Below are 18,670 nucleotides of genomic sequence, written 5' to 3'. Positions count from 1 at the left end.
TTGGTCTTTGTTCGTCAAGTGAATACTTTACTCCTCAAATTCCTACTCAGTCCGAAGGAGCACCAACAGTGGCAAGAGTTATTCTTCGTTCGATTTCAAAACTAATACTGTTGATGCTGGTTTCAAGATAGACGAAATTATCTACGGTTTCGAACTTATGACTGTCAACAGTGACGTGGCAGCCAAGTCGCGGGTGCGACGACTGTTTGTTTGATGACGGGAGATATTTCGCCTTGTCCTCACTTACTTCCAAACCCATTTTCCTCGCTACTTTGTCCAACCTGGAAAAATCCGAACTAACTGCACCGTTGCGCGATTGTTAAAATTTAATTTGGCACTACAACCGCGATTCAGTCTGAGCCGACAACACAAAATTACGTCGGGTCCCTCAATGCTTGGTGAGGTCACGCCAATTCAATATCCCAGGAACGGAGATCCTTACGCACTTAATTTTTCCATTGGATGTGTTAGAAACCTTGCTTTCGTTATCTGGAGCACTTCGCTGGATTATCATCTTCCATGTTCCATAGGCTAACCAGCGCATTCGTTGGATTTTTATGCACTTAGCTGTATCCATATCGTGAAAGGGCTCAAGCAGTTCATGGTTCCATTTTCTTCGGTATTTATCATTCACGCGAATGGCTCCAAAGGCACTGCTGAGGACAGTGTTTACGAAAGCTCTAGTTACTTTCTCATCTTGGTTCGCCATATACATGCTTCTGGGCCCCATAACAGGACGGGAGCGTATTTTTTTTTCTTCAAGAAAGAGATCTAATTCTCAATGGTATAACGATCCTAAAGTAGCATCTTTGTTGTTATGTCAATGGTTTAGGTATATTTAGTTTATTTTTTTAAGTTATTATCTCGGAAAATAGAGAAGCAACACCTACGGTCAACAAGGATATACTAACTGGTACTGATTTGAGGTCTTCTTTGGGGACTCTTTCTAAAAATCTGGCAGGAAATATTTAATTAAGGAAAGCAAAAGACTATTTCAACAAATTTATGTATAGTATGATAGATATTGTAGGTATATATGTTTGTATGGAGAATATATGTATATGCTTAGAAGTAATGGTGAATACGAGGACAGTTTGATACCTTTATGACTTTTCGCATACCGAAAGTATCACCTTGAGGTGTTTGAAGACAATCTTCGTTTTATTTTGAAGCAAGCATCAAAAAAATCGAGATATCATTAGTGATGGACTTTCATCGGCACCCTTTAGGGCCATGCAACGAACAACAACTACTACTTTGATTATAACGCGATACACAGCCATATCAAACTATCCTCGTATTTACGTATAATGGATAGAAATAAATGAAAGAAAAGCACATCGAGACAAAGATTGTGGGGGGGATAACCACCACATCTGGGCCTCTCCCCCTAACCTGCCTGAATCCTTCAACTGCTCCATAAAATCCTTGCCCGTTATGTCCACCAACGAATTGGGATCCATGTTCGACAACGAATCCAAATCCGGATCGCTCAACACCGACACATTGCACAGATTATTTTGCAGTTGGCCGACCAATTGTTTGATACGCGCCGTCTCGGCCACAGCATCGGTGGTGTCACCAAGCTGCTCGCTGCCAACACCAAGACCGCCACCAACAATGCCGCTATTGCTGCCGCGATGATGACTGGTGATGGTGACATAGTTAGTGGGCTGAAAAGAGTAGAAGAAGAAGGAGAGTAAAATTATTATTTATATAGTACATTGGAAACGAATTTTCTTAAATAGTAATAAATTTACAAAAGAAAGAAAGAAATATCTACGATTTTTCTATTAATAAAGCCTCTCTTTAAAAAAACGGAAACTTTTTTAGCAGATTTTTTTTGTTGCCGAGCTCATTGGAGACTCTTTAGCTTTTACATTTACTAAATTGTTTTGATTTTTTTCCTTGGCGGTACACAACAATCCAAAAGAGCGAGATAATGTCAATTTCCCTGTCTCTATCTCTCTCTGTCCCACATTTGTTGCTCCGTTGGTCCGTTTAGCTCATGCGGCAATTTTTCATGGTTTGTCACCATTAAAATTTATGAGCCTTTGAAGTTTGAATTATAGAGTGCAACTCACACTGTTTACGAACAATACAAACAAAAAACAATTATTGCTGTAAGAGAGAGCGAGATGGCCTTTAGCTATCCTTGAATCGGTAAGATACGACAGAGTTTATGTAAAAAACGCCATAATTTAGCTTATAAAGGACAGATTTGTAATGTTCAAATCCATAAATGGCGAAAGCTTCTAAACTTCTTAGAATTTTCAAATTTAGCACGATTTACGGAAAGTTGCTATGTACGGTTAAAAACTCCAAATATACTCACTTTTTGAGTGCCTTTGCCGTCTACCTTTAAAATCATTTAGAAACTACTGAGGTACTCATAAACAAACCTTCCACCTGCTTTGGCCAATAGGAGAGACATTCTGTTTCATCAGTAGAATACCAGGCTACATATAAAGAGTAACTCGCCAGAAACACCATGAGATTAATTGGGACATTCTTATGCATCCACTTTAAATTCTGGACCTGGTACCAAGTTATAGAACAAAACGGTTTAAAATTTATATTAATACAAAATAAATATTCCCATAAGAAAAAGGCTCTAGTTACCATAACTCAATAGACTTAGTCATCGTTCTTTCATACTCACAAGTTCATCCCAAAAGGCAAACCTAGTACAGAGTATCTTTCTTAGAGCATTGACTATATATTAAAGGGAACATTTCTTAAACTAGCTGTTGAGATTATAACCATTTGGGATCTCTCCACTCTTTTTGTGGTGTTCTTTGACTATTTATGCAGTATTCCACCACCAACCAATCACCATACAAAGTTAGGCTTCTAATGATTCTGATTAATTGCAGAAGCCTTCTTTGTTAGCTTAACATACTGTTACAGTCGGTCAAGTAAGAGCGTGGTCGGGATAATTTATAAAAAAAATTATTTTATGAAACTATCATATTTATATACTTTTACATTGTACACATTACAAGCAATAATGCAATTTGGACAATAATGTGTACAGTCACCACCGACGTCGATAATTGCCTGGCATATCCGAGGCATGCTTTCTACTAATTTGACGGCGTATTCAGTCAACAGTGGCTTCTTCATTGTGTTGCGCCATTTCAGATCATGAGTATGAAGAAGGGTTCGGATAGTTTCGTAGGATATATCTCAACATTTGCCATTAATTTTGCTTGTCCTTGCCGCAGTGTTAAAGCAGGATTCCGTGAAAACAGATTCACTAAGAATTGTCATTTTTTCATCTTTTTTGTTCATTTTTCCTATCAAACCACGTTCTGGTAAATCATCGATATTTTTAGCCACTATATATCGCTGTATCCACTTAATTACAAATGCCTTCGACTTTCTCATATATTTAGCAGCCGCTGATTGCGACATTTTGGGACCTTTCGGGTGGATGTAAAGAAACACAGCTTCGTAGCGCAACGCGTACTTAGCACTTATGGTGTTTAACGTGATTCTCTTTCAAAAGATCAACGACAACTGAACCTTTGTTAACAATACATCAAGAACAAATCTTTCCTCTATCGGCTCGCGAAGGAATTAGAGCGAAATCTTTCATTAATTGTCGGTAAAGTCGACGACACTCTTACTTGATATACTGTTACATAGTCTTTACTACTGGGCAATTTCATCAGGCTTTCAACATCTTGAAGGGTTGGGGAGCTCTGTAATGACCGCTTTGCTCTCTGTCGGGATTGACTATGACTCATATTGAAACAGACCGGATTGCAGTACAGCATTATTTTTAGAAGAATTGTTAGGAAATATGGAACTAGAGATTATGATCGTTTCGTATTTTTACTATTTATCACATTTGACCATGATTACATTAGTCATGAGTGAAAGGAGAAAAGCCCTTTTTACACAATGACTATGAAAATTTGACATTCTGACGTTTCCTTTATGACAAGTCACTCTCAGTTTTGATGAAGATTAGGTTTGATACGGTAAATAGGCTGATATTCGTGAGACCACCAATAATACCGGGACTGCTAGAGACGCTTGTCCGTTCTGATGCTCAGAACTCCTAAATACGGATCAAACAAACCAAAGCGCCTAGAGCCAGCCAAAAATTTATTGAGCTGGTTAATATCTACTCCAGCTAGCTTGTAGAACGTATGGCAGCCAAGATGCTTCAATCTTAGTCTGGCGAAAGCTGGATAATAAAGGAGAAAGTGTCTAGATGTTTCCACCTCAACCTCCTCGCTGCAACTTTGACAAGTGGCTTCCTTCAAAATAGATAGCCACACCGGGTGAATGTCAATGGGAAAATATCCAGTTAGGGCCCCTGTCACTGGAACCATGTGAACCATGCTAAGACCTAGTAGCTTCATGGATGTTTTGCGTTCCACTCTGTGCCAGAAGGCTTTCGTAACCCCACAAGTACAGATGCTGACCAATGTTTACTGAGCTCGCGCGAAGCCCGTAGAAACAGCGTCCAAGTGCACGCAGTTAGTGTAACAACTATTACTATCAGCGAGTTGAAGGCCTGTACTATCGGAATGGATGCATGTCTCGCTAAATAAGTCGCACTTCGTTAAAATACATCTGCTGCTATATCTTAATAGCTGCCATTTCTGATAGGACATACGCAGTATTAACTTAACTACGGTTTCGTAAAGCCAAAGCACAACTCTTGGTACCTACCGCTTCACAATAGCTCTATTACAACAATATAAGTATAAAGCAACCAATGCTTTCCTCAGCCTCCCCTTAACAAGGGCTTCCATGATGGCTTTCAATAAAGTATGAGTCCCAAGTACTTTCCATTTCCCAGCTTTAGGGTGCCTCTATTACCTCTACCTCTATTATACCATATTATTTAATAATTTTTGATATAACACAAAGTTTTTTGCCATTAAAAAAATTAACTGTACTTTTACAGTTAGAATTTCCAAATTTTCGCATTATTATTTAATTATTTACAAAAGCGCTTTTTCTGCAGTCTCAATCTCCCACACTTTGAATTTTAATTTTAATGAACCCAAACTTATGTAAAACTATGCAACGGTACTTGTGCTTCATGCTGTCTCGTTCACTTTACCGTTTCTTTTTTGTCTTTTTTTTTTGGTTTTCGGGCGAATAAAGACTTGATCCAAAGGAAATTATTTATGCTTAACTCATTTTACTAAATGAATTAAAAGACTAACCAAGCGTTAACCCGGGAAATATGCTAGCCAGCGAGAGAAAGGGATAGAAACAGAGAAAGAGCAGAAGACGAAAAAATGCAACAAAGCGGGGAAAATGGGCGAGAAATGCTTAACACCAGCGCCGGGCAAGTGCAGTTCAACTCTCGGCATTGTCAAGGAAAATTAGCGCACTCAAGACGCGCGAGTAAACTGATAGACGCATTCAAGTCCCTGCAATGTGATCGGTATATATGTATGTGTGTTGATGTCAGTAAGATAGTCGTGCCTTTATATATTTATATGTGGGTGAATATGTCGTCTTTATTAAATCTTTTTTGTCCACTTATGCGCGCCTTAAGTGGCTTTTGATCCTGAGTAGCAGCGCCGGCACTCGCATTGAGTATTTATCTTTCGGGCAGAAAATCGCAGAAAAAAGAATGCACGAAGCAGCGTCGCAAAGCACGCAAGTTAAAGGCACGCGTTGAAAATATTTTAATTACTATGGGAAATTTCACTTCTTTTGTCTGGTTTTGGGCAACGTGCGCTGCTTTTCCTCTTTACTTCGTAATTCATTTCTTTCTTCCAACTGAGCCGCTTTTAATTACACGAAAGTTCGCAAGACGTAAATCTACAAATGCGCACAACTTCAAGCGAAATATGTACGCTTGCTGCTTTTTGGCTTATTAATTTTTTATTATCCAAAGTTTTGCAACTTATTTTCAGTTGTTATTTGCTTATTTTCGTTTACAAAGTGGCGGGAAGTGGTGAAGTTGCGCACAAAATTTTTCGCTTTCAAAGAGAAATGAAGCTTAAGACATTAAAAGTAGTTTGCGGATACCTTTTTAATTGCTAAACGCTAACTAAAGAGATATGGTAAGTCTAACACTTAAGTAAGTGCCTAGCTAAATGTAACAGACACTTTAGAAAACACTTTTCAAAAACGAGAAAATTTTAGAGCGCGTTGAAGTCCATACTAAAAGCGAGGCTCGCCGCTTCTACTATTTAAGGGTGATGCATTTCGAGGTTCTCCACTTTTTTAAGGAAAAAAAAATGGAAACTTCAAATTTAGTGGCGAATGTTTATTATCATTCGAAAGAACACTCTTTGGCATCAATTTTTTGAAGATTATCTCTTTTAAAAGTTGGCCTTGGCTACGTCTCAGTTGGTCCAACCGTTGAGTCCAATTTGCGATGACTCGTTCGAGCATTTCGACAAGGCTCCAAGGTCTGAGTTGAAGCGAGATTGTCCACATAGGCTTTAGACTTTACTTATCCTCACAAGGAAAAGTCTAACGGTGTGATATCACACGATCTTAATGGCCAATCGAGCGACCCAAAACATGAAATTATCTGCTCACTGAAGTGTTCTCTAAATAAAGCCATTGATTGATGCGATGTGTGGGATGTGGCGCCGTCTTGTTCGAACCAAATGTCGTCGAGATCACAAGCTTCAATCTCAGGCATCAAACGGTTACGGCAGCTATAGACGGTTTCGTTCTCGCCGGCATCATTTTTGATGAAATAAAGACCGATGTTTCCACCGGTCCACAAACCACACCAAAACGTACTTTTCTCTGTATTAAATGGCAGCTCTTAAACCTCTTCAGGTGGTTCTTCGTCCCAAATACGGTAGTTTTGCTTGTTTACATACCTATTGAACCAGGAATGGGCCTCTTCGCTGAACAAGATTTGACTCGAAAATGTCGGATCTTCTAGGAACTTTTGACTTGGGAAGGTCGAACGGCTTCAATTTTGTTTAAAAACTGTATTTCGTACGCTTTCAATATAAGATCTCGTCGTAAAATGCGTCAAGTCCCTCCATACGTCAGTCCCAGTTGCTGCGAACGAATTAATTTTTCCGAAACGCTGTCCATTAGTGCTTTTATGGTATTGTCCCATTATCTCAAAGCTACTGAAGGCCACTTTATTTAAAAGTCTGAAGGTTTTTAAGCCCTTTTTGGTTGCCTTTAACTCCCTGTTCAGCATGATGAGCTTGGTAGACTTAGCGTCGAATAAGTGACGTTTTTGAGAAATCGATCTGAAACTTTACACACGATTTTTTCTCCTCAGGTTAGGTTATATTAGGTCGTCGGATTGATCCAAATTCGGTGAAGTCCACTTGAACAAATATTCGTCCATTGTGTTACACATAAAGTACTGAAAGTGCACCATCAGATCCTCTCAGGTCGAGCTCAACCCAGATCTATGAGAGCCGTAAATATAAATAACAGCCACTTTGTTAGATCCCCCAATGATGTGTCTACCGAGATATTTTATTCTCAGTCTGGCAATAGCCGGACAAAGCAGAAGGAAGTGACAAGATGATTCCATCTCGCCTTCCTCCTTACAACTTTGGCAAAGAGCATCTGACATAATATTTAGCCACACCTTCTGTGAACATTTCGTGCAGTGTTCTATTTGCGGATATTGACTTTTCTAAGAGCCAATAGTTTAGAAGACCCCTTACGGTTCAATCCGAGCCAGAAGGAAATCATAGTCGCACAAGTTCCGATGTCTGATCAGCACTCCACTGGAGGTCCAAAAGTCTAACGCCAGAACGCAAGAAGATAAGAGAAAACCGATTCGCTCGAAAGAGATTAGGGAAATGGTGCTTTCCATAGTTAGCTCATCGGTGTTGCAGTTTCGCATGTTTCCGCTGTAACCCAGACAAGTCTAATGTGGAAGAACTACACTATTCGTTTTGAGCGCACAGTCAGCCAGCTCAAAGCAAGTACAGCGACTCGCTGTCGAAGTGAATTTACACTTCTCTGAAGGAAGCTGCACTTCGGAGCAGTTCATCTACTTTTTCTTTGTTGCCAGCCAATTCCGTTTTAAAGACGCTACACCAGTCTGGAAGTCTGAAACTAGAGTTGCTTGAGAACTCCAGACAGGAAGCTTCTCTGTCTTAACTTCAATTCGTCTTAGAAAAAGCTCACTACAACCTTTTTTCAACGGCTTCATCCCATCCACAAATCCCACGGATGTGTGTGAGCTGAGAATGAAACGCCAGAAGCAGGTTCCGCGCTGCAGTGATCTAAATTGGAAGGAATGCAATCGAAGGAGTCGAGAATTTCAATGTAGCAACTCATATATCCAGTTTCCCTAAGTCTAATAAGAGCCTTCGCCACCTACCAGTGCTAAGTGTAGAATCGCATCGAGTGACCATTGTTGTGCTTGTCCTTAGTGCATCTCAGATACCGACAAGGATCGCTCTTGGGACACTTGAAGCATGGAACGGAATTTCTTAGAAGGGAAAAGAGGCTTAAATCAAAGAAGAAAAAGTAAAAATGGGATAAAGGGGGACAAAACTTTCCGAAGCTTGGTTGAAAAAGCAAATTTTATCAGAAAATACTTCAGAATGCCTGGAAGAGAAGAAATCCCGTTAAAGAACGCATCAGAGTTGAGAATCTGAAGTGTATTACTTATTACCTGAACCACAGAGCATGCAAAAACTTTGGCTAACAAGTAGCTACTAACACAAGAGAGAAGAGTGAGTGATGTATTTGAAATAAATACGAACTGACATAACTCTTCACAAGCTTGCTAAAATGTTGTCGCGCTAAAAGAATTTCGACAAGAGCAGCACAAAAATTTCAAGCAGAGTCGGCAAAAGCGTTTAAATGCCATTTGCCCGAAACGAAAATATTTTGGTCTAAGTATGTAGCTTAACTCCTTTGGTATTTTGGCGAGCACATAGTGATGCTGCTATGCTCTTGACGAAAGAATTACCGACAACCAACTGAACTGCAGAAAGTCACTTACAAAGGCACTCAGCGGCATCGTATTAAATACGATGAAGTAGACAACCAAAAACGAATTGAAAGGAAACCGAAAAAAGAAATGTCAAAAAATACTTGAAGACTACTTAAAAAGTAGTTGAGGGAGAATGTGAAAAGAAATTTTAACTTTAGTCATAATACCTAATGCTCTGCTCCTATAACTAGAAGATAGCAGTAAGTGAAAATTTTGCGATAAAAATTTTAGAAGACAATTCAACCAACCGACAATAACTCTCCAGAAAGGTAACAATAAAATACGTAGCGGCTGATCAACACAGTTAAACGTGGATTCCAAGCCCTACCGAACTCAAAGCTACTATTGTGGACGACAATATCCTACTTCTACTGCTTTAATTGCATCTATTTGGAGGGTAATGACACGAACTATTGTACTCTCGAGCTCTAGAAATATATTGGAGGTATCCTAGACAAAAAAAGGCTAAGCCAAAGCGAACACATTGAGGTCGGTGCTTCCAAAGCTCCTCGAATCGAAACTTCTCCAAAAAAGTCAATGCTCTAAAACTACGTCAGCTAAGGCTCTGGATGTTCTCTTCGAGATCCAGCCAATACATATCCAAGCGAAGTATAAGCTTACGGCCAGCCGGCTCATGATTTTACTTGTAGACCATTGGAGTCAAACTCGGCGTCACCACGGGTATGGCATCACACTTTACCTTGTTAATGAATTCGGACTTAAATGGCAAAGCGACCGGGAAAGGAAGACTTATGAGCAATTTAGACAACGTTTTCACTCCCGAATAGAGAAGATTGTACTATCGTTGCTATGGTCGACGTGAAATCCACATATTCGTTGACGTATCAAGTGATGAAAGAGAAACAGAAGCGGGACTTCTTCTGTAGTAATCCATACACAGAAGGCAGCTTGAAACCAAATGACTAATTTTCAATTTTTCAGCTCGAAATTGTGGACATAACAGAAGGTGCCAGTGCCGAGTGGGCTTTTGCTACAACCAGCAAGTCCATAACCTTTGTAATGGACAGTCAAGCGGCCATTAAGGCTATCGGTAGCGTCAATACTAAGTCGAAATGTTCCAGCAGTGTACTGGGTTTTTGTGATTCCGCGATATAGAGGCCACACTAGACCTTAAACCGCAGAGCAAACAGATTTTTCTGCCTCGGTCTAGCAAACTGTGGACAATAGAAGAAAAACTCCTGGATATTTCTATCTCACACTTTTCCATACAATTTTAACAACTAGCATCCGACAAGCCTTACCGCATGAATACCTATTGAACAGTGTGCAGTAAGAACCCCTACTGAAAATATGGCGGAACACTTCTCTAACCTACTGAATGGCAGTGAGGAGGAGTGTTGGTGGAGTGGACGTTCTATTGCCCGACCAGCAAGAAGTTCGGATAGCAATAACCCATCTGAGGAACAACAAAGCGGCGAGACCGATGGGTTGACCGAGCTATTCAAATACGGCGGCGAAGAACTGATAAGGAGCATGCGTCAGCTAGTTTGTAGAATACGGTCGGACGAAAGCATGCCCGACGTTTGGACGATGGCAACATCTAATGAGTCGGCGATGAATTTTACAAGTGCGTCTTACCGCAACTTGGCAAGGGGACTTTGGAGCGCCCTGTATGTCCTCGTATCTAGCGAGGTATCTACACGTGGTGTTGAAACAACTAAGCTTCTGCTGAAAGAGTCACCAAAAGCAAGCTAAGTCAAAGCAAAGGAAAAGCTGTTCTCTGCTCTATGTACAAATATGCCTCGAAAGTCACAAAAACACGACGAAATTTGCAGCCAGAACTACAGTAAAATCAAGCTTTCAACATACGAATAATTTTTCGAAAAATAAGCAAAAATAAAGGAAGAGAGAAAAATATGAAATAATTGAAATAAACATAAAAAGCAAACCGTAGCTCAAAGGTGAACTGTGCATGGAAATGCCGGCGGTTTGGCAATGTTTTTCCACAAAGGAAATATGTATTTAAAGTATGTATGTATGTACAAAGATATATCTATATAAAGAGCTGGCTGTATATGCAAGGCGGTGTATCCTTGGCTGACAGTCAGGAAATTAAAACCGACAAAGAGTGGTGAGCACATTAAGATGAAGATGCAGGAAACGGATGGCAATGTCTTGCGGGACTAAAAACATATATTTATGCTATAGACACACACACAGAGACAATATATACATATATAAAGGAATATATTTTCCCTGCAACTACACATGCACACACGCATATGCAATGCCACACAGAGCTGTAAGAAGTCTGGATGAAATATGTATGTACTGTCTATATGTCTACAGGCTTGTCACTTTTATTACAAAGTTTATTGCGCAAACAAACAGGTTAAACACTTTTAGTTGGCAACAACAACAATAAAGCACACACATAAACTCTTACAAACAGCAGCTTGAGGGTGATTTCTTACTTGCAGCATTTTACAGTCGCTAAATATGCTGTGTGCCACAGAGCCACATATGTGGCAGCCAAATAAAATGTCGTAAGAGTTACGAAATTTTATGCGTATACACAGAAGATGTTTGTGCAAACAGCAGACAGAAAAATTAAGAATAAAAAATGAAACAGCGAAGTTAAAATACCCTACACAGAAGTCACTTTTATAACAAAAAAGGGTATAAAAAGGCCTTTTCCTTGATTTTGATCGTCCAATTTGTATAGCAGCTATATGATATAGTGAGCCGATCTGAAAAATTTTTTCATATGTTTTAACTATGCTCTAGAAAATAATATATGCCAAATTTCGTGTAGATATCTCGATAACTAAAAATGTTTTTCATACAAGAACTTGGTTTTGGTCGTCCAGTTTGTATGGCAGCTATACGCTATAGTTAACCGATCTCAAAAATTCCTTTTGATATTAAATGCTTTCTTTAGAAAATTGTATGTACCAAATTTCGTGGAGATATCTTCATAACTAAAAATTTTTTTCATACAAGAACTTGATTTTGGGCATGCAGTTTGTATGACAGCTATATGCTATAGTTAACCGATTTTGAAAATTTCTTCAAATATTTTAGCTTTTCTTTAGAAAATGAGATTTGCAAAATTGCGTGTAGATAGCTCAATAACTAAAAAAGTTTTTCTTGTAAGAACTTGATTTGGATCGACCAGTTTGTATGGCAGCTATATGATAAAGAGATCCGACCTAGAACAGTTTTTGAGATAATTTAGCCTTTCTTTAGAAAATAATATTTTCAAGATTTCGTGAAGATATCTCAATAACTAAAAAAGTTTTTCATACAAGAACTTGATTTTCGTCGTCCAGTTTCTATGACAGCTATACGATATAGTGAACCGATCTAGAAAATTTCTTCGGATATTTCAGGACCTTCTCTGGAAAATGAGATGTGCAAAATTGCGTGTAGATATCTTGATAACTAAAAAAGTTTTTCATACAAGTACTTGATTTGGATCGTCCAGTTTGTAAGGCAGCTCTATGATATAGTGTTTTTTATTGTTTCTCTCTGCATGTGACAAACTTGGTTGCAAAATTAATATACCATATGTAGTGTACGAGTATAAAACGCACATGCGTACGCACACACAAACACTCATACATTTTTACAGTTGTGATTATGGTGTGTTTGCCTATAACTCCCCGCAGCATCACTTCTTCCTCTCGAGACTTTTGTTAGCACGTACAATTTTGTAATTGAATTTCCAAATTCATTTAAATCAATTTTGTTACAATTTATAAAAACAAGAGCCTTCATAAATACACAAACAATGTTGCCAAGTAATTCATGTAACATATAATTTTTTTAATATTTTGTATTAAGTAAATAAATCTACAAACTTGAAGAAGCGATATTTGATTAAAAAATTGTCTGCTCTACAAAAAAGATCTTATTCATTTTCTCCATAAATACTGTCCTGCAAAAGTTATACGCAGTTAAACTTGTACAACAAATGACCTGTGCATCATATAAGTGATGCTCATACGACATGGTGTACTATATGTATGCACTAGATTTGCTGCATAACTTTAACTGCGTATAACTATTAAAAGAGTGGCTTTACGAAAAAAATTATCAAACTCTTTTTTGTAGAGCGAGATATTTTGTATAAGAAAATCGCTTTTTCAAAGTCATGGATTTATTTTTTTAGACAAAAAATTTTATTTTATTGAAAAGTATCCTAAATCCCATATAAAATATATGTAAAAAATATATTGATTTAGGTACGGTTTAAATTAAAAATGGTTTGCTTACATCGAAAACATATTTTTCGAGCCTTTAAATCTTTACAAGCTTACATATTTTCCTTTGCAAGCCCGTCGGGCGTTACATTTCCACATTTACTGCTGAGACGCGCCTGAAAGGTAGCAACGACTATACAAGCACAAGCCTTGATGTTATTTAAGCTTGTAGATCAACATACTTACTACTACTTACTACTAGTACAACATACTTTCTTATGTTCAAAAACATTTTGTACAAATTCTACATGTACCTTTCCCCACCGGCATTCCTCAGCTAGCAAAAGCCACAAAAATAAAAGAAATATACAATAATCAAATAAATGTGGCAGCTTTTCTTGTTGGTAGTTGCATAAATATTGCTCTTATGTACAGTTACTGGAGATTATTTCAATAAAAAGCATTGACAAGCCAACTCTACCTATACATGGAATATTATTCTAAGGAAATGGTCCATAGACCAAATATGATACAAAGTTCAATCATCAAACTAATGTCATATAAGAAAACAACCTGCCTTCCTATATCAGTTAATGGCACACATACTAACTAAATCTCTGAGATAAGCGACTCCTTAGTTTACTCTAAGAAGCTCTTATCAACAAACCACTAAACCAGTTAAGCAAGTAATAGTCTTTTCGCACAGCCAAATTAATTAAGCAAATTAAGATTATAATTGAGAAACTACTTTTTGCCTTTCGCCCAGCCGGCTACTCGATTAACAAAATACTCGACTGACGATCAGCTGATAGATTTAGTTGTGTGCTTCATTTAAGATCTTTTCTAATGATTAAAATTTATTAGCTGCTTGCTACTTTATCAATGCACACAACCAAGTGTACAGTCGGGACAACAACCCGCTGTGTTAAAGTCAGCCGAAATTACAGTGTGGACAACAATCCGCTGAGTTAAACTCAGCCGAAATTACAGTGTGGACAACAACCTGCAAATTTGTATTTCGGTTTCAGCTCGATTTGAATTCGATTCCAAATTAAAATAGTAAAAAATATTTTTTATTTCATATGGTAAATCGATCTAATAAGCGCTTTAATCGAGCAAGGGGAATGGTCGCTTAATTGCTCAATTAACTCCTATGTGAAAAGGCAATAATTCTCACAGTACTCGAGAAGTTTTACGAACAATGTCCGATAAAAAAAAATTTGTTGTCCTGAATTATACTATAAATACAATCGAAAGCCGGTATTCTGGTGGTGGAACGAAAAAGTCGTCGGGCTGAGGTAAACACTGTCTACAGTGTAACCGGGGAGATGAAAACGAAATCCGTCTCAGAGAAATGCCAAAAAAGTTCCTGAAGTCAGTCATTACCGGTAATAAAAGATCCAGTTTCGAAGATCACTGTAAAGAAGCAAAGATAAGCCCCTGGGGAAAGGCATACAAAATATGTTCAAAAAGAGGTTCAAAAAGAGTACGCAGCAGCCTAAGAACCGAAGGACCTTCATCATATCGACCTATGGTAAAGTGTACCAAAGCATTGTAAGAAACCGCTTGGAGTTAAAAATCCAAAAAACTAGTGGTCCACTATATGAGAGCGAATCAAACGCATCACAATGTGGCAGCAACGGAGGCAAACTTCATACAAAGGACGATGGACTCATAAACTGATTCAGGATATACATTCGTGGATAAATAGACAAAATAGGAACTTGATTTCTACCTGACCCAAATACTCAGTGGACTTGGGTGCTTTAGAGGCTGCACAGAATGTACAGAAGACACTGAACACGTACGCTCGTTTTTCAAGTATAGAAGAAAAACTGAAAACCACACTTAGAGATGGTATCACGGTAGTAATTTTCACTGAACTTATGTGCGAGTCCTCTGTAAAATGGAAAACTGTCAGCAAAGCGACAGCTCTAATTATGATAACATTCAGACATTTACAACATTAGAGACTGACTTAAGCCTGTCTGGACAATAGAAGAGACTAAAATGTTTTCTTCTTTCACATGAAGTAATACTTTGTCCAGTAGTCACGTGGGAGAGACATGAGTTGGGACTAGGTTATGTTTAGCGGACTAAGATCCCGCACTCCGGCTCGTTAATGCTTTCTTCTGCTATTAAAAAGACTACAACTTAGAAATGAGAATGCAATTCATAGAAAATGACACACCAAAATGAAACCTCAAATTCGCAAGAATTTTCTAGAGATTTCAAAAGTTTAGAATGACAATTGAAAGTCAGCTGCTGAGCTGCGAACGCATATTGAATAATCGAAATACAGGGTACACAAACTTTTATGTGGCAAACAAAAATCGATTTCGATTTCTTTTACATTTTCTTAAAGAACAATAACTTAAGAATATTTCCAGAAAAGTTTAGGTATATCCGATAAATACTTTTCGAGATATTTGCTATTTATCAAAGGGTTCTCGGTCGCTTTGGATCATTCAAAAGCAGATGGCTAGCAGTAGCTGCAAGCAGACTGCAAATTGAGTGTAAATTGAGAAAATAAGTTTTGAGTTTTGAGTTTCTAAAGCAATTATTCCCTGGAACTCCTCCCTCGACTTTTTTTTTGTTATTTGACCTAACTACCTACAAAGTTCCCCCACCCTGTATAAAAAACTTTGAAAGTAGTGAATACGAAATGTTGATGCGCCGAGTGGATATTGAAAGTGCATGGAGAAGGCATTAGAAATTCCAGTAAATCAAATAAAAATTATTGAGAAATGCAAACTAAAATGAATGCATGATTGTGGAAAAAGCAAGAGAATTTTAACTGAAAGTGAGTAACATTTGCATTTGGCGAAAGCACGAGAAAGTAGAATCAAACAAATATACGTATGTATATTAAAGTTGATATCGCCCTTATGTTGCAGCCACTGGTCACTGGTATAAAATTGCATAACAAGCAACCGCATTTACACAATATTGAACTCAATAAAAAATTCATTGACACATTTGGGCAAACAATACATGGCAATTATATGCAACCAGACTTGTTGATAAATATTTCATATTCATGCGTGTAAAGGAAAACACTACTCACATACAAACAGATATATACACGTGCACAGATACGCAGATATATACTCACACATACAAATATATATCTATATGTTTTACATGCGTTTATGAGACAATGAATGTCATGGCAGCCGAAATTTCAAAGCTGACAAAATTACTTGCAGCATAGCAATGAATAGCACAGCAAACAATGAGTTCAAATTTAATACGGTGGCAATATTTGTTTTTGCTTTTAGTTTTGGTTTGGCAAAAAACAATTTACAAAAACCAAAAACAAGAAAACATGCAAATTAAATTTCACCAAAGCAAAAAGAAGATCAACAACAATGTAAATAAACTCCGAAATACACCGACTGCCAGCAGTTGCAAGCTAGTCAACAGAACCGCATGAAATTGCACCTAAAAATATGCTATGTAATAGAAACACCACAAGAGATTACTAGCGACGGAAAAAGTGGACTTTTCCTGGTAAAAGTTACAAAGAAATGCCTACTTTTGGGCAACGAGTTCTTTTTAAGGTACTATGGCGGTTTAGAGATAACTTTTATAGAGCTTTGTTGCCTACATTTAGGCTGATAGTTTGTGAAAAAATCCGAACAAGGAAAACCAGAAATCATTCCTGAAAACTTGGATCACTGCGAGGCGACTAATGGTGGCATTTTCTCTGCTTACATGCCGGTGAGGGATATGTGGTTGAGGAGGAGCCACTAGGGAAGAGGCGAAGTGAGCTTATTCGTGGAGAGGTCCAAGCTAGAAGGGAAGGTTGAAAGGAAGTTTTTTGTATAGAGCACTTCGTCGATCTTAGTTTTAGACTTCCGCAGCAGTGTAGTGTTTATTTGGCAGAAGTGGCGGTAGACGTACTGTTATGTAGGGCAGCCTATTTTAGGAAGGTGAACATTCACTCCGATAGTAGAACGGCAGTACTAGCGCAAACTTTGCCTTTAAAGCTAGTCAAAGAGTGTCTGTCCTCACTATAAAAAGCTTTAAGCTATTTTATTACCAGACTCATTTGGGTGCCTGATTATAACGGAATCTCTGGCAACTGCAAAGCCGATGAGAGCTCGTCAGAGTGGGTACTCCGACAGCAGAGCGGCAATACTAGCGCTGAGCTTGCTAACTGTGCACTTAAAACTGATCAAGCAATGTCTGTTCTCACTAGAAAAAGCATCCAGCTTCTTCATCACGGGACTGGTTTAGAAACCTGGTCAAAGCGGAGTTCCAGGCAACTGCAAAGCCGATAGGTACGCTGGAATGGGCAGCCCTACCCCGGTCACATCAGACAGGGACCGAGCTGAATCTCCATTGAGGTGGCTTGCGTTCAAGAACTGGACCTATGAGGCTCGCTTGCGCTTAGTAGCAGCTGATCATTTTGGCCTAGAGTAGAGCGCAAGAGATCTACTGAACTTCCTGCATTTCGCCTTGCCGCAGGGTTCTTCCTGGCCACTGTGCAATAGTGATTCAACCGGTAAAGCTAAATATCTTGTGTGATGGAGGGTGTTGGGATCGATCTCTTAACCTAAACCTAAACCTTATAAAAGAGCGAGAAACAGACCAACAACACTCAATACAAAACACAAATCGAAATAATAGTCGTCAAACAATTTTCGTGTACCTGAAACAGAGCGAAAACAAAATATGTTCGTCCCAAGCAGCTGCTCATTTGTCGGAACGATACGGGCTCTCTATAGGATATAGCAAACTGACTGATAAAGATCTTTGTATACCCTTACCCCTTCGAAGATCGAGCCATGTGTAGAATTTCAACCAAGAGAGGAAAGTTCTTTGATCGCCGTTCACTTGGAAGTGGTCAGACGCGATTATTTTGCATATGGGTTAAGCAGCTCACAACTACCCGTCTTAGACCAAGTATCCTCTGGGTAGCCAAAGAACATCTGTTTAAAGGAGAGGTAAAGTGCGAAAGCGAACCATCTCTCCTAAGCGTTGTGCGCTGGGTTTGGGAACCGCCACGTGAAAACGCCCCCAGTAAAGATAAAAAAAACTGCCTCGGAAGTGGAACCCTCCTTTTGATGACGACCACTGCAAACGCATTAAGAAATACGATTTTAGGGCATGCACCTGGAGTGTCCGGTTCCTTAATTGGCAAGGTGCCGCTGTCTAACTGTTTGATGTCCTCATTAGGATAAAGGCTGACATCACTGCCATCCAAGATATGCGATGGATGGAACAAGGAATGAGATGAATAGGTCCTTGTGTCATTTACTGCAGTGGCCACCGAGTAAACAGTGTCTACGCAAATAAAAAGAAGAGGATATCCTTACATACTAAAAACAAAGTGCACCTGAGAAGGGTATTATAGCTTTTATGCAGCCTTTGTTTCTACAAATAATCGAATCACCTTCGCCTGTCGCACATAGTCTGTCGTGTCTACGAAACTCGAATGAATAAATCAATAAAGTTGGTACGTCCAACAGCCAGTAGCGGAGGTCGGCGCACATAAAAATTACTACGACAACTTGACGGCATGCGGCATGCGGGCAACAGCAAAGCCGGAACTTTCAAACAAAATGAAAGGTAA

The 18,670-nt window shown here is 38.7% G+C and overlaps 1 protein-coding gene across 1 annotated transcript in view; it reads right to left on the bottom strand.

The window, feature by feature from the left end:
- Positions 1-18,670, bottom strand: part of LOC105222673 (DNA fragmentation factor subunit alpha) — a 96,568-nt gene that overhangs the window by 14,137 nt on the left and 63,761 nt on the right. The window contains exon 3 of the mRNA XM_011200091.4: positions 1,396-1,673. Within this exon, the coding sequence (XP_011198393.1) occupies positions 1,396-1,673 (278 nt within the window). The remainder of the gene's footprint in view (positions 1-1,395; positions 1,674-18,670) is intronic.

This window comes from Bactrocera dorsalis, chromosome 3 (assembly GCF_023373825.1).
Source record: "Bactrocera dorsalis isolate Fly_Bdor chromosome 3, ASM2337382v1, whole genome shotgun sequence".
In the NCBI taxonomy this organism is placed as follows: Eukaryota; Metazoa; Arthropoda; class Insecta; order Diptera; family Tephritidae; genus Bactrocera; species Bactrocera dorsalis.
This window is presented reverse-complemented; position numbering and strand designations above follow the sequence as displayed.